The sequence below is a fragment of the Carassius auratus genome, chromosome 23, assembly GCF_003368295.1.
Source record: "Carassius auratus strain Wakin chromosome 23, ASM336829v1, whole genome shotgun sequence".
In the NCBI taxonomy this organism is placed as follows: Eukaryota; Metazoa; Chordata; class Actinopteri; order Cypriniformes; family Cyprinidae; genus Carassius; species Carassius auratus.
Window position 1 is genome coordinate 4962100 of NC_039265.1, and position 15998 is coordinate 4978097.

Genomic DNA, 15998 nt, shown 5'->3' on the forward strand with positions numbered 1-15998 from the left:
TGACCAACAGAAAGCTGTGACTAGTGTCTGAATTTTGATACATGCTATTAACAGTTTTTATTTTCCAGCAAAATGTCACTAGCATTTGCATCTTGTGTCACGTCCTAATTTTTGTAGAATTACATTAAAGCCATAAGGAATTATTATTTTCTTTCTAAATAATCACATTGAATTAACAACATAAAATTGACAGTTCTGATTACTATACATAAAAAAAGGGTTCTAAACATTAAAAACAAATCATTCTTTAAAATGTCACATTTGTCCCTCTACGTTCTACATTTGGTGTAAATATTTCACCTTTCTCTGAACCTTTGCCTCTTCTGCTCTTGGTTTCTCTCATGAAGCATGGTTATGGTCTATTTAGTCTATATCTTGTGTGAACAGATTCTGGCAAGTTTTAATAAAGAGAATGTCCGCAATCATTTAAAAGCCTCTTCTTTCCTATTTCTTTATCGCTCACTTAAACACACACACATGCGGCTATCCCTTGCATGTGCACGTGGGTGGATGGAGCGAACCAAAAAAACAGAGAGAGAGAGGCCAAGGCCTAACCCCACTCCGGCATCTTCATCTCTTCCCTCCTCTCCCTCTCTGGTTCTAAATGAAGGCTGTGTGTGCCCCTTGCCCCCTTCCCCTCCTCCTCCTCCTCCTCTCTCTCTGCTGCTGTGTGGAAGATGGCCGCTGGTCTGAGAGTAGGTGGGTGAGACTCATTTCCTGTGCTTCTCAGGGCCTCGTTGCTTCAATGGCAGCAGCAGCTTCCACCATCCAGGGGCCCTGTTTGGTAGCAAACACAGGTCGTCTACATCTTCTCCTCCGTCTACTCTTCCTCCTCTTCCTCTTCTACTGCCGCCTCCGCCATCCGTGCCACGGCCCCCAGGGGCCCTCAGTATGCCACAGTCTGGGGGGCCCCCAGACGAGCTTTATGCGGAACGGGCCCCGAAGGCCTCACCCACTGAGGTAAGTCCAACAAACACCCAATAGACCACTTATCCTTCAGCTTTGTGTGTCTCTTAATATATAGCTCCTTTTTAAGAATCTGTCAGATTGTTGTGGGTGATTTGTTGCCTTTTACTTTTTTTTTTTGCATTGTCTGCTCTGTTCCTGCATGTTCTCTTTTTCTGTTTATTCATGGTTCTGCTTTTTCTTCCTTTCTGTGAGAAAAATAAAGGCCTGTGTGTAGGGATTTCCACAAATTCCAAAGATTTCCACACATTTGACACAACTTGATAGTCAAAATTCACACGTGACCACAAGCAATCAAATCATCCATAACACATTTGACCATATTCCAGAGAATTCTGCCAGTTTTCCCTCAAAATAAGTGTACAAAAAATTCAGGACGCCTAACGTCCCCTGTGCATTTGTCATTCTGATGACTATAATGACGACTTCCGCAGCTGAGGATCTTCTGATAAGAGGGGGATCCAGGTGGCGATAGAAATCAATAGTGATGGACAATCCAGAGGGGAAGGGTGGGTTTTTGTTTTCTTCAGTGAGAGCAGGAAATTGCATTCTCCCCGTGTGTGCTGAGGTGGCATTTGGTTTCGCAGGACCTCCCCCCCACCCAAGAAGTTGTACCATCTCTGTGGACAAGCCATCTGTTTGCTTAAACCATAATGTGTCACTGTTACGCAAGAGAGGGTGGACCGAGAACAAGGGGGATGGGCCACACCTATACACGTACAAGCTGCACGAAAAAAACCAAACAAAAAAAACAATTGGATCTGCAACCCTCCACCTCCCAAACAAATACACACCTCTTCTCTTTGTCTCCACCTGTTGGGTATGCTGTTGAGAAACCCAAACTGAATGAATAAAAATAATAGACAAACATTACACAAAACTTTACTCAAATGTCAGTAAAATAAGATACATTGACTTTGCCAGACTTTTAAATAGAATATATGTTTAATTAAATTTTTCTTAATTTTTTATATTTATTTTTTCTTAATTCTTTACTTATTTTTTTTTCTTAAATAGACAAATTCTCAATTTACTCCATAGATATGAATATATACACAAAAGCAAAATTGCTCAAGAGTGAGATGTAGATTTTTCTAGTAGACCTAACTAGCAAAGACTTACATTAAAAATAGAAATGATATCATAAATATGTTTTAACGTTAATAAGCAATAAATACTAATTAAAAATATTTTTTGAATTTTTATTTTTTGCATTAAAGACCAAGACAGCTTTTTTGCATGCTATCCTTTGCATTTCAGGTTTTGTTCAACTCTTTCTTTGCTTTTCTTTTCTCTTCAAGGGTCCCGTCTGTCTCTTCTGTTTCTAGTGTGTATGTTTGTGTGTTTTACCTTATGAACTTTCATGCCTCAGGAGTACACACCTCAATACAGACCTGTGCTCAGAAGTACACAAGTGTTGATGTGCATGTGTGTGTATTCTTACAGGAGGAAATGCAAGAAGACAATAGACCAAATAACAATGCAGGTACGTGTGGCGTCTGCCCACCACATGACTGCCTGTTATTTTTCACATACATAAGCCGATATCCTGGCGTTAGTTCTCACCTCTCTCTCTCTTCCTCCCTCCCTCTCGCTCTCAGGGCTGGAGCGTGTCCAGGTTCCTGTAGAGGAAGATCAGATGGTGGAGGAGAAGCATGGAGTGTGTGTGGCGGAGGTGCAGGGCGGAGGGCCGGGCTGGCGGCAGGAGCTCGCCTGCTCTCTGTGTAAGCAACTGTTTAGCAGCCTGCTTCAACTGAGACAGCACGAATACAGCCACACGCTCTCGCTCATGGCCCTCTCGCTGGACTGCCTCGACCACCATCGCCCTCTAGTGGCCACATCTCCTCTCAACCCTCCGCCAGCGCGCTACCATTGTTCGCAGTGTCCCGCAAGCTTCACCCTCAAGTCCAACGCCGACCGCCATGAGAAGACCATCCACCTCAAACGGAAGCTGATGCAGTGCATGTACTGTCTCAAGCACTTCCGCGACCGAACAGACCTGAACCGCCACCTGTCGTCGGTGCATTCCAGTGACCGCGTGTACACATGTCCCGCTTGCTCCCGAACCTTCAGCACGCAGAAAAACCTGGCTACCCACGGCAAGGTCTGCTGTCAGTCGGGAATCTCGCCCACTGAGCAGCTGTGGAACCTGCACGGCTTACAGGAAGATGACCATATCCGTATAGACGATTGATTCTCCAAACCAGCAACATTTATTACTTCATTACAAAGGGATTGTGATACAAACTTCAGGTCATCCCAAATCAGGCCTTCCCCAACTTTTGGCCACAGCACTGTTGACATTTCTACACTTCTTTTTTTTTTTTTACTGTACATCAGATTTGTATGTTCTTCGAATACCTAAACCGTCAGGTTCCTTTTATGACTACTGCATATGGCTGCTGAGGCACAAACGCTATGCAAAATAAAGACATTTTATGTAATTTCTCTTGTCGCATATAGAGCTGTCTGCTTTTTGTACAACACAGGATTATTCAAGGTTTTACTGAAGATTGGAGAACATAGAGATTTCCGTGCATTGGATGCCAATGCTTTTTCATTCTGGGTGGCTTCGCACCCCTCTCTTTGCCAGCGAACTAATTTTATTATGCTTAGATGGACTCAGGCGCAGGGTTTACTAACTCAAAGTAGTAAATTCAGCTGTTAAACCTGTGCACAATGCTGCCCTCTGCAGGAGAAACTCTCTCTTGTATTCTGCACTTGTGTGACAAGATGATTAGGGATGAAAACGATTAGGCAATGTGCTAAATCTTGCAGCAAGTTAGGTTTTCTTCAAATGTATGCGTGTGTGTGTGAGTGCATTGAATCATGTCAGTAATTAGCTCTTCTCGGCTCTCTCCCATCCTAAATCGCACTGATAAAAGAGATGTAAGAGGAAAATATGCAAGTCCTTTAAAGTTGTGACCGGTCCTTGTGTGACCTCACACTAGTCTCCAACCTGACCGTAACAGCCAGTAGAATGATTGAAGGTGTTTCTGGACAAATTATAGTTGTGTTTTCATATCTCTAATGTTAAATCTCATGGAGCGCCCAAGTGTTTTTTAAATCTGGAAAGTTAGCTGTGTTTTTGTCATTGAGTGGTCAGACCACAAATGTATTAAGTTGAGGTCGTGGATATCTTTGAGGCAGTCTACACTTGTAGTAATACCTAGAGGAAACATCGTTAATTAAACCAGTTAATTATTAATTGCAATTTTCACACAACATATGTCATAAAATTTCCAGGTTACAGAATGAAAGCATGACGGTTCTCTTTCAAAATGTTAAGTGTGTTGCTGCACTCAATGTGGGGTGAATTGTGAAATGAATCACTGTTTATCGTCTATGCAAAGAAAGAGAGAGAGAGATCTGCACTGACGTTTTCAAGGTCTTAGCACTTTCTCCTCAGGAGACGAAAGGACTGATGCACTCTGATATTGTCTGAAGAGGTTTGAATGGTGGGTGTAAAAACACATCAGACATCTCAGTCACGGCTGTTTTGAATTGCACTATTTTTTATAACTGAAATGGAAAAAAAATAATATTTCGACTAATACCAGATTTCTGTAAATTATGTATTTTGGAACATTACTATTGATGTAATTTTTTAGGCAATAAATTTTGACGTAAAGCATCATGAAAACTGTGGTCATTTGATTTGACAAATAATAAAAATAAATTGAGAACCTGTCATATAAAAAACCGTCAGCTACAGATTTTTAGTTCAACTGTTTTGTTTAGATGGTCACAAGGGGTTTATTTGCTATTTTAAATTTAAGCTTGTTGTCATCATATATCAGATCAAAGCATCAGCTGTTTAAAAAGTGTAGATTGTCAATTTCACGGCAGCTGTTCAGATTCTGAGGTAGTAAATGTGAAACGTTTTGGTTTTGTCATTACAGCAGCACATGCTCATCAGGTCTTTCATGTGTATGGATTATTAGTTAAACCTGGGCTTCAGGTTTGTTCTTACCTAAATGGCGCTCATCCGCTTATTAGCTAGACCAATGCCTAATGAGATTACAGTCATCACAGTATGAATAACACAAAGCACATGCCTCTGTATGAGTCTTTTACTAACAGAAGACTGAAAAAATAGAACAAGAACAAGTAGTGGAATTGATGTTTGCTTTTGTGAGTTTGGGTTGATAATTTGTGCAGCAATTGTTCAGCAAACAATAGCAAGCTATGCTATGCTGCATTGTGGGTTTTTCATCTTTCTTTGTTGAATTTGAGCAGTAAAATCTGTTTCGGTGCTGTGGTTGCTAGGGAAACTGTCTTTTGGGGCTGCTTTTGGTAGCTAAGGGCAGGTGAGTTAGGGAGAGTATCCCTCTCGCAGTTTGTCAGTGCTTTGGCTATCTTCAGTGTCTGCCACTAGATGACACAGTGAAAGGATAGGAGGGATTGGACAGAAAATACAGTGACTGATGTGAAAGTACCAGTAATAATAAATGCACACATGTAGAAATCGAATATTCAAGCTGTTTATATATATATATACAGTCTTGTTCAAAATAATAGCAGTACAATGTGACTAACCAGAATAATCAAGGTTTTTAGTATATTTTTTATTGCTACCTGGCAAACAAGTTACCAGTAGGTTCAGTAGATTGTCAGAAAACAAACAAGACCCAGCATTCATGATATGCACGCTCTTAAGGCTGTGCAATTGGGCAATTAGTTGAAAGGGGTGTGTTCAAAAAAATAGCAGTGTCTACCTTTGACTGTACAAACTCAAAACTATTTTGTACAAACATTTTTTTTTCTGGGATTTAGCAATCCTGTGAATCACTAAACTAATATTTAGTTGTATGACCACAGTTTTTTAAAACTGCTTGACATCTGTGTGGCATGGAGTCAACCAACTTGTGGCACCTCTCAGCTGTTATTCCACTCCATGATTCTTTAACAACATTCCACAATTCATTCACATTTCTTGGTTTTGCTTCAGAAACAGCATTTTTGATATCACCCCACAAGTTCTCAATTGGATTAAGGTCTGGAGATTGGGCTGGCCACTCCATAACATTAATTTTGTTGGTTTGAAACCAAGACTTTGCCCGTTTACTAGTGTGTTTTGGGTCATTGTCTTGTTGAAACAACCATTTCAAGGGCATGTCCTCTTCAGCATAGGGCAACATGACCTCTTCAAGTATTTTAACATATGCAAACTGATCCATGATCCCTGGTATGTGATAAATAGGCCCAACACCATAGTAGGAGAAACATGCCCATATCATGATGCTTGCACCTCCATGCTTCACTGTCTTCACTGTGTACTGTGGCTTGAATTCAGAGTTTGGGGGTCGTCTCACAAACTGCCTGTGGCCCTTGGACCCAAAAAGAACAATTTTACTCTCATCAGTCCACAAAATGTTCCTCCATTTCTCTTTAGGCCAGTTGATGTGTTCTTTGGCAAATTGTAACCTCTTCTGCACATGCCTTTTTTTTAACAGAGGGACTTTGCGGGGGATTCTTGAAAATAGATTAGCTTCACACAGACGTCTTCTAACTGTCACAGTACTTACAGGTAACTCCAGACTGTCTTTGATCATCCTGGAGCTGATCATTGGCTGAGCCTTTGCCATTCTGGTTATTCTTCTATCCATTTTGATGGTTGTCTTCCGTTTTCTTCCACGTCTCTCTGGTTTTGCTCTCCATTTTAAGGCATTGGAGATCATTTTAGCTGAACAGCCTATCATTTTTTGCACCTCTTTATAGGTTTTCCCCTCTCTAATCAACTTTTTAATCAAAGTACGCTGTTCTTCTGAACAATGTCTTGAACGACCCATTTTCCTCAGCTTTCAAATGCATGTTCAACAAGTGTTGGCTTCATCCTTAAATAGGGGCCACCTGATTCACACCTGTTTCTTCACAAAATTGATGACCTCAGTGATTGAATGCCACACTGCTATTTTTTTGAACACACCCCTTTCAACTAATTCAACTAATTGCCCAATTGCACAGCCTTAAGAGCGTGCATATCATGAATGCTGGGTCTCATTTGTTTTCTGAGAATCTACTGAACCTACTGGTAACTTGTTTGCCACGTAGCAATAAAAAAATATACGAAAAACCTTGATTATTCTGGTTAGTCACATTGTACTGCTATTATTTTGAACAAGACTGTATATTTACCTCTAAACTAAAAATGAATATTTAAGCTGGATTAAAAAAAAAAAAAAACTAAAAAGCTAAGAAGGAGACGTTTATTCATCTTTCTACTTTCAGTATTAAATAAAAAAACTAATGAACGAATACTACACTGATTGTATCCATCCACGGAACGCCAACCTAAAAAGTTTGGTTCATACAGCAAAAACAGAAAATTTCAATATTGACCATTTTTTTTACCATTTTTCGTTTGCCAGATTGAATGGAATAATTGAATGATCAGATGATACACGGACCAGATGAACATGAACTGATTAACAATCAAATTAACAATCAAAACCAGCCCAGCATGAGCCCTATCATGTCCCTCCATCACGTTCCGGGGAGGTCACTTCAAGCCCTCGCAACCCATCACAACAGTGTGAAATCATCATATTATGAAGTAAAACTGCAGGCATCGCAACCCTGTCACCAAATTTGTTTGTGCATCAGTAGTGTGAAATTTGGAGTGGATGAATGCTTAGCTGTCGAGAAAGTACTTTCACAATTTATTTTTTTTAAATGGTCCATGTAAATTCGTATTTCTTACTTTTCATTTAGAGGTAATATTTGACCTGGACATGTTCTTCCTCCTGCTGGCTAATTCTGATGTAGAGTAATGTCCTTGTTTGGGTTAAACCCCTCATAGCTTTACAGAATGGCTAATGCTATGTTCAGGGCTTTAACACTTCACTTATATTAACTATCAAACTTCCAGTGGCTTCATCTGCATGTGTTCAGACTCTGATCAGCTCTCCTAACATCTCTTCATCTCTATCCACAGTTAATGACTTCACAGTGATCAGGAAGAAGTTTAAGTGCCCATACTGCAGTTTTTCCGCCATGCACCAGTGCATCCTGAAGAGGCACATGCGTTCACATACGGGCGAGAGGCCGTATCCCTGTGAGATCTGTGGGAAGAAGTTCACCCGGAGGGAGCACATGAAACGCCACACACTGGTGAGTGCAGCACCAACAGGAGCTGGCAGTGAGTGCCAGCACTTAAAGGGATAGTTCCCCCAAAAATTACATTTGAAGCATTGTTTACTCATCCTGAAGATGTTCAAAAGACCATATTTTGAAGAATGTAGTTAACCAAATAGTTTCCGGTCAACATGGACTTGACTACTGGCAACTATTTGGTTAACTACATTCTTCAAAATATCATCTTTTGTGTTCACCAGAAGAAAACAGGTTTGGAACAACTTGAAGGTGGTAATGCCATATTTTTCATTTTGGAGTTGACTGTCCCTTTAAGAGTGTTAAACGTAACATTGTGGAAGCAGTTTCAATAATTACATCTGGATATTTATAATTAGATTAAATGCAATAGCAAATATTTAATATAAATATCTTGTAAAAATGTTTGAATTTCAAAGCCAATGGTTTGAAATTTCTTTTCAGTCTTTTTGACTATACACAGCATATGTGCTTTTTGTAAAGATGTTTGTGTGGGAGACATTCAAGTCTCTAGTGGGCCCCTATTAAATTAGCATTCTGCCATATCCCATAAACCCCTCTTATCTCAGTTTTTCTGCCCTTATTGCCAGCAGTTTTTAACACCCCCTGTCCTTTTTCTTTCTTAAAGCCTGTATTTACTGTATCTTCTCAAGGGAAGCACACATAAACAAGCTTTGGCGCATGTTCTTGGTCTCTGTGTGGCTAAGAGATGTGCCACAGAAATTAGCTCTGGTTTTGAGCATCTCAAAGGGCCTGTAATAGTGTGACATGATAACAGACAGCGCTGCTTCTGCTTAGCGCTGAAACATTTAACACCTAAACATTGCTTAATTCATTGATCTGCACCATGATGGATTGCACCCAGTATGCTACACCGCCACATGTTGTCACCGCTTCGTTATAATGTGGTGAAAAATTCAAAGGTCTGCACAAGAGACTGTAATGGGCTGAAAGCTTCTGTTTCCTTGTGAATCCAGCAGTGAATCCACTGCAGATACAGTTTTGTTTGAGATGATATACATGTAATGCTAATAAAATGTATCACACTAGAGCATGACATTATAGCAATCTTTAGGTCTTGGGTTAGATTCCCAAACAAATGTTTTGTGATGACAAAATGCATACTTTTAATCCAATGTAAGATGCTTTGGATAAAAGTGTATTGCAGATCAAATGTACATTCTACATTAATGACTCTAATTAAAGTTGCTATGTTGCTAAGCAACTGTAAATAGCCTAATGAATTACTGTATATCAGTGATTGCCAATGAGTAACCGGTTTTATTTGGCAAAAAGTCTTATTGTTACTGAATTAAACTATTTATTAAACATTAGGGTCTTTTATAATATTGCTGTCGCTGCAGCATATGCTGAGCAAAAATCTCAGTATAAGTACCTGTATTAACTTAGGGCATGTTTTACTGTATGCGTTTTCCAGGAAGTGTTAGGATTGATTATTATTACATATTACATACAATATAAAGCAGGAACTTTAAAGCATCCGACAGCAACATCTTTCTTCGTGGCATTTGTGATAACGGAGATGGACTATAAACACAAAATTAATGCGATTGAATGAGCATGGAGATCTTTTTTTCCTATATTAACTTGCAGTGTTACATGTAAGTGAGGCTGAGAAAAGAACACACACGGCAAACAACAGGTAAATGCCGTTATCTCTGTTCGCGGGGTAAATATTTTTACATGGCTTTTTAAAAATGCTGGGCAGCCGGTGTTTCGTTTTGTTTTTGGCCAATCAGTGCACACTTACTGTACATCACTGATAGTTCCTATAGAAATGTTTTAGACCCTACTCTGAAGTAGGGCTGTGAAATTGGCTGAAAAACTCAATTAAAATTTTGCACTTAAATATTAGCAATATTCAGATTATTTTCAAATTTAAAATTGGCATAATTTCAGTTAGGGGGAAAAGCTTTTGGCTGCTCTCCTGAGGGCGCATTGAGCAAAATATTACTAATGCACGTTTATTCAAAGCCATAAAATAACACTACTATCTTTGAGGAAAAAAGTGCTGGTGGAGAGGAGACAGAGTGATGAAGCCAATCAGCAGATATGGGGATTGTTAGGAGGCTGTGATGGTCAGAGGCCAATGGGCGAATTTAGCCAGGATGCCTAGGTCACACCTCTACTCTTTTCGAAAGAGGGATTTTTAATGACCAGAGAGTCAGGACCTCGGTTTAACATCTCATCCGAAGGACGGTGCTTGTTGACAGTATAGTTTCCCCATCACTACACTGGGGCACTAGGACCCACACAGACAATTATTTAGCACACAGAAGCTGATTTAGTTTCCACACACAGAGTTCATAGAACTAAAACCGTTCCTAGTTCCTGAGGTGTGAACAAAAACAAAATGCGTGTACTTCTGCCAATAGTGCTAGGGCCTATGAAAAGGTTCCTTCAGTGCAAAAGCCCCTTTAGTAATGACCAGTGTTGAAGAATATATGAGATGACTAACTTTCATGCACTTGAATATTGTAACACAGTATTAAGATGGTACTGACACAGAATGTTTTTGAGTGCTGTTTCTTAACAAGGCATTGTCACTTTTTCTCAGGTGCACAGCAAGGACAAGAAGTACGTGTGTAAAGTATGCAGTCGTGTCTTCATGTCGGCTGCCAGTGTGGGCATCAAGCACGGCTCTCGGCGTCACGGTGTCTGTGCAGATTGCTCAGGTCGAGGCATGGCTGCCCTGCTGGACCAGAATGGCGAGGACGGCTCGCCTGAAGAGGAACTCTTGTATCCGGGTGACCACCGTTTCCCTGATGACACCGCCGATGGAGACGGGGAAGAGGAGATGATGGTGGAAGCAGAGCTGATGGGAGAAGGTGAAGGAGAAGAGGAGAATGGGAAATGGCGGGCTGGCTCAGGGATGTCACAGCGAGACGACAGAGTAATAGATGATGGCAAAGAGGAAAGCGACTCAGCTCTGGAAGGAGACGCCAGGACGGGAAGCGAGAAAGACTTCAGTTGGATCTCCTAGTCCAATGCCTGGATCCTAGTCCAAGGTTGACCACCTGTTCCTATAAAGAGATATACTTAAGGCGAGGCAATCGGATCTCAGCATGTGGAAGGAGCCGGATACAGAGAGATCCATGTGATGCCCACAGGGCTGCCAAAGGAGAGACAGAGGAGAGTCCTCTCGCCCCGACTCTATGTGCTTCTGACCCAGGCTTCAGTTTGTCTCCTTTCTTCCTTGAGGACCAAACGGGTTTCTGTGTATGTGTTTGCTATTTCTTCAGACAAAAGAGATTGTGTTGTCTCGGGAGATTGTCCAAATCAGTACTACGCTTTGATGGGTCAGACAAAGAACGTGTACGAAAGATGTGCTCTTGCCATACAGTCGGCTTGGCTGGCTTATCTATTGCACAGCAGTTCACGTCAGAAGACTTGCAAGACTTTTTTTGTTGTTGGTACATTGTTGTTTTCTGCAAAGAGAAACTGCAACAGACTTGCACTTTAAACGTTGACTAAATTCTTATAGATTCCCTGTTTCTGTGGTTTACATTTTTATTCCAATTTACATAGATGAATATGGTGACCGCACCTACCTTTAAGGATACAAAGTATGTCCTTATGACTGTTATATATGAACATTTGTGCTAGGTTTGCTAATTATAATGTATGCCTTGTAATGTTTTATTTCGTTGCAATTTTCATTCCTGAACATTTATATCAAGGGGAAAAATCATGTATATAGATACATATGAGTGAGATGTTGATTTTGTGTTCTCTACAAAAAAACGGTAAAGGGGAAGATGGGTGAACACTATGCAGAAACAAACTTTTCTAGTTCTCAGCAGTCTTTATTCTCTCTATTATGGGAGAGAAAACTAGTCTTCAGCAATGGCAAAGCAGAGAGACTGGAGGAGAGAGAGTATATGAGTAGATTTATAGAAATATTACTTGTTTTCCACTGTAATATATCCTCATTATTTGCATTCCATAGTGGACACAGTCAGGGAGGGTTATGGTTTTATACAGAGGGTTTCCAGTATGGTGCGTTTCTATTAAAAAAAACAAAAACAAAACAAAACCCGTATGCAAATGTGTGTATTTTGTAGGTTCGGTGTGTGTGTGAGGGGTATTTAACTCAAGCTAACATCATTCAAAAGCCTTTATCGAAGCAGTTCCAGACTCTCTCCTCTTGTCCTTGTATTTGACATTTCCTCGCAGCCTTGCCATTGTACAATACTGAGTCTGCCTCTGAAATCTTAAAGCCGTGTGATATGACAGGGAGATATCATGCCTTCCCACTAAATATTTACTGCTCTAACTTCTGGAATATTCAGAAATATGCATCAATTTCTTAATCAATGAACCATAGCTTTCTTTTGTTGTCAGTCCATTTAAGATGACAAAACACTTTGTAATGAGACCATGGGGACTGATGCGTGCTGTAAAGTGAAATTTCTGTTCATTTATTTGGGTTTAAATGGTTATTTATTTGGCTTGTGTGTGTTTGAGGGAGAGACTGTCTAGTCTTTTTACACATCCTTACCATTCTGTTTGTGAGTGTGTGTGTGTGTGTGTGAAGGACCGGGTTCATGAATGTCTTTTTACTCATTGTTTTAACAGTCTGTGCCAGAATCTTTGACAATGGAAATAAAATGCTTTATTATGCTTTACTTATGATTAACAAATTTTAATTATTAATGTTACTGTTGATATTGTTGTAATTCTTATTGTTATTATGATCATAATTATTGTTATTGTTATTATTACGTGCTGGAGGCTAAGCTTTATTATCTGTTTAATTTTTATATTTCCTTTCTTGAAAAATGGTGTAAAACTTTCCAATCTTGCCTTTCTATGGACAGCAAGCCATGCGGCTATCAGAAGTAATTATATTGTGCCAGTTCCATGCATTTCTGAGTGATATTTGAATTTTCCTTATTATTCTATTTTGTTTCGATGGATGACCTTCTGAGAGCTAAACTTACTAAGTGTTGACAGAAAGGTATATACAGCACTCGCTTCTATATTACTAACATACACTAAGTAATGAATATTATACCAAAAAAGTTATAATCTGGTATACTTTGTATACATTCAGTGCTTTTGTTTTGATTTGGTGTACAGGTGCAAAGCTTTGATCAAACAGTGAATTGCTTGGTTGATTTAATTTTTTCCCTCTACATTGAAAAAGCACAGATTATGGTGTTATGTTATTAAGGGCCACTTGAAAGTACATTTTAAAGAAGAATTGCAGCTTTAATTCTGTTTCCCTTGGAAATGTGCTCAAGTTTTAATGGATGTGCTCTACTGTATGCCATCACTCTGCATCTGAAATAAGAAGGCTGGCCACTGTCATGTGGAATTATGGGAAATGTATGCTTTACAATGAGAAATTGTACAAGTTTTAGACCTCAAATGTCATTGGCCCAAGTGCCAGGCACAATTGCTATCCAAATTCCTATTGGACATTTAGCTTTTTTCCTGTTTGTTTAATTTATTGTGTTCTTTACCTTTAATTGAAATAAAATCTGTTGGAATTTAAAACCAAACTGGATGACATAATTTGAATCCAATTCATTTATTCAATGAAATAGCCCCACAGTAATACCAGTAAAATGTCGTAAACTTACCAGAATGACTTTACCTGTAAATTCAAAAATGCACTGTTCACACAGGCAACAACGTTCCATCTTTTTTCTGGTAAAGCACCATTCACACATCAATTTCAAAATACAGGTAAATTCTGTGACATCATTAATCAGTGTTGTTTTTGTAAACATGAAGAGGTATACATGGGCAGTGTTTTTGTTGATGTTCATCATAGAAGACGACTTAAAAACCAAATTACAGAGCGCAAAGTGCATGCGTTATCTGCTTCAGAAAGTTATTACCAGTATTTGCCCCATAGGCAATGTTTTTTTTTTATTTCAACAGCTCTGGATTGGCACAGAGTACATGTCTTATGTCATGAACTTATATGTGCTCATACCGGTAATCTCATTCCCCATTCACACAGAGCAGAATTCCGGCAATTTACTCTATGTACTTGACCTACAAGTGCACTATAAGTGACCCAATGCTTGGTAAATATTTAAAGTGCTTGTGAGTGCATGCACATGTAGGTTTTGCCCATATAAATTTATATTTTAAGATGGTGTACAGTACATTCTGCCAATTCTGGTGCACAGTACACTGTAGCATTTCTTGCTTTTTTATTCCAGTTTTGTTCAGCTGTCTTTATCTGTTAAACCAAAGCTATTTGCTGCAACCTACCAATAAGCCACTTCTCATTACTTCTCAACACACAAATGAAACAATATGGACCAATGTAGACACTATACTATCATACACATAAACATCATTATATACCAGATAATTATTTAATTTAATAATTATGTTGCTTGTTTCTGAAGAGATTGAAAAGGCCTCATGTAGCGAATTGATGTGTTTTTGTAAGAAGAATCAAATCTATCTTGCGCTCACCGTTGCACACAGAAGCAGCTCCGGGCGGATGACGAAGGACGTCATGAACGTGGAACTGCAGGGGACAGATCAAAACAAAACAAACAGTCACGAATTAGCGGTACAAAATTAATATTTGTAAAGAAGAATGTTGGAGGATTCGATATAACCCAAGATGAAACCGTTTTTCCTTTGCTAAAGAATGGAAACTTTGCTTCCTTTGCTCCTGTAAACAAACGTTGGTTTTCACGAGACTCAACGGCGCATGCACCATGCAGACGTCTTACATCATCAGTCCGGAGCTGCTTTCATGTACAACTGTTGGCGCAAGCTAGATTAAAGTTATTATTACATGTTGAATATGTATATTTTTTTTTTACAAAAATGCATTGATTCGCTACAGGAAGCCTTTGTACACCTCCATCAAGCCGTGTGAGGTACTTTTTTTTTAAGGATGGATGTGCTTTATTTCACTTCTTTTGGACTGATGCACTGCAACACCGGCTGACTGCCATTAAACAGCTTGGAAGATCAAAGTCAATTTTTTTCTATAATACATATTCATCTGAAAGAAGCAAGTCATATACACTTAGGAGGGCTTGAGCAACAATGTGGATTGATGTAATTTGTAGAAGTGGTGTGCTGCACATTCAAACAAGAGAACTATTTAAAAACATCATAATAGGCCTTTAAATGGCAGAAGGCATAGCGCACATCTAAAAAAGTCAAAGCAACAAATTAATATTACTCAGACATTAAGATTTTCATAAGAAACACCAATTTACATATTTAAGTAACTGTAACGGATTACAGTTACATTTATTTTGTTATTTTAATTACATAACATCATTACATGTAACTAGTTACTCTCCAACAGTGTGACGGGATCACCAAGATTGTTTTAGGTAACACTATAAAGTGGTTTATTCTACTGGTTTAATCTTGCTTATGAGTGGATACTGTGATAATGCAATGTTTCTATCTTGAGGTGAATTGCAACTCAATTATTTTTCTTCTACACAAAATTTCGCTCTCAATATGTCAATATGAAAGACATTTTAGCCTACCAAACATTTCATTCAAACTACAGTTGCTTAAGAATTTTCCTAAAACACTAAACAGCAATAATGTTTGTGGAGTCTTTCCATCCTACATCAGCCTGCTTTTCCTGTCTGCCCAGCTTCCCCGCCTGTTGTGATCAACATCAGACAGATTTTATTTATGTCCTCATAGAACTGTGAAGGATTAAGGGTCAGAGCGGTTTCAAATCACTATATATTTCTAGCACTGACGGCACATAGCTATTAAACACGAGAAACAGGTCTGTTTTACTGGCCATGAAACCACCCAGCTGGGGTTCTCTTATCTTGTTGTCATCTTGTAATTCCAGACAGATAAAATATTTGTAGGTGAAATTGTTGGGGTCTGAGCCACTGGGGCCACTTGACTGGCATGTCCACCTGCTGCTGTTTTTCTCC

General features: G+C 39.3%; 1 protein-coding gene across 4 annotated transcripts in view; it reads left to right on the plus strand.

The window, feature by feature from the left end:
* zbtb46 (zinc finger and BTB domain containing 46) overlaps nucleotides 1-13607 on the plus strand; it is a 78172-nt gene extending 64565 nt beyond the window's left edge. For 3 of the 4 annotated variants that reach the window (XM_026199347.1, XM_026199348.1, XM_026199346.1), the window contains exons 4-6: nucleotides 731-960; nucleotides 2413-2452; nucleotides 2568-5478. In XM_026199347.1, the coding sequence (XP_026055132.1) occupies nucleotides 731-960; nucleotides 2413-2452; nucleotides 2568-3160 (863 nt within the window). In that variant the 3' untranslated portion in view covers nucleotides 3161-5478. Of the gene's footprint in view, nucleotides 1-730; nucleotides 961-2412; nucleotides 2453-2567; nucleotides 5479-7903; nucleotides 8080-10657 lie in introns of those variants that run through there. The other variant, XM_026199349.1, reaches the window with a different exon arrangement.
* The last annotated feature ends 2391 nt before the right edge of the window (nucleotides 13608-15998 follow it).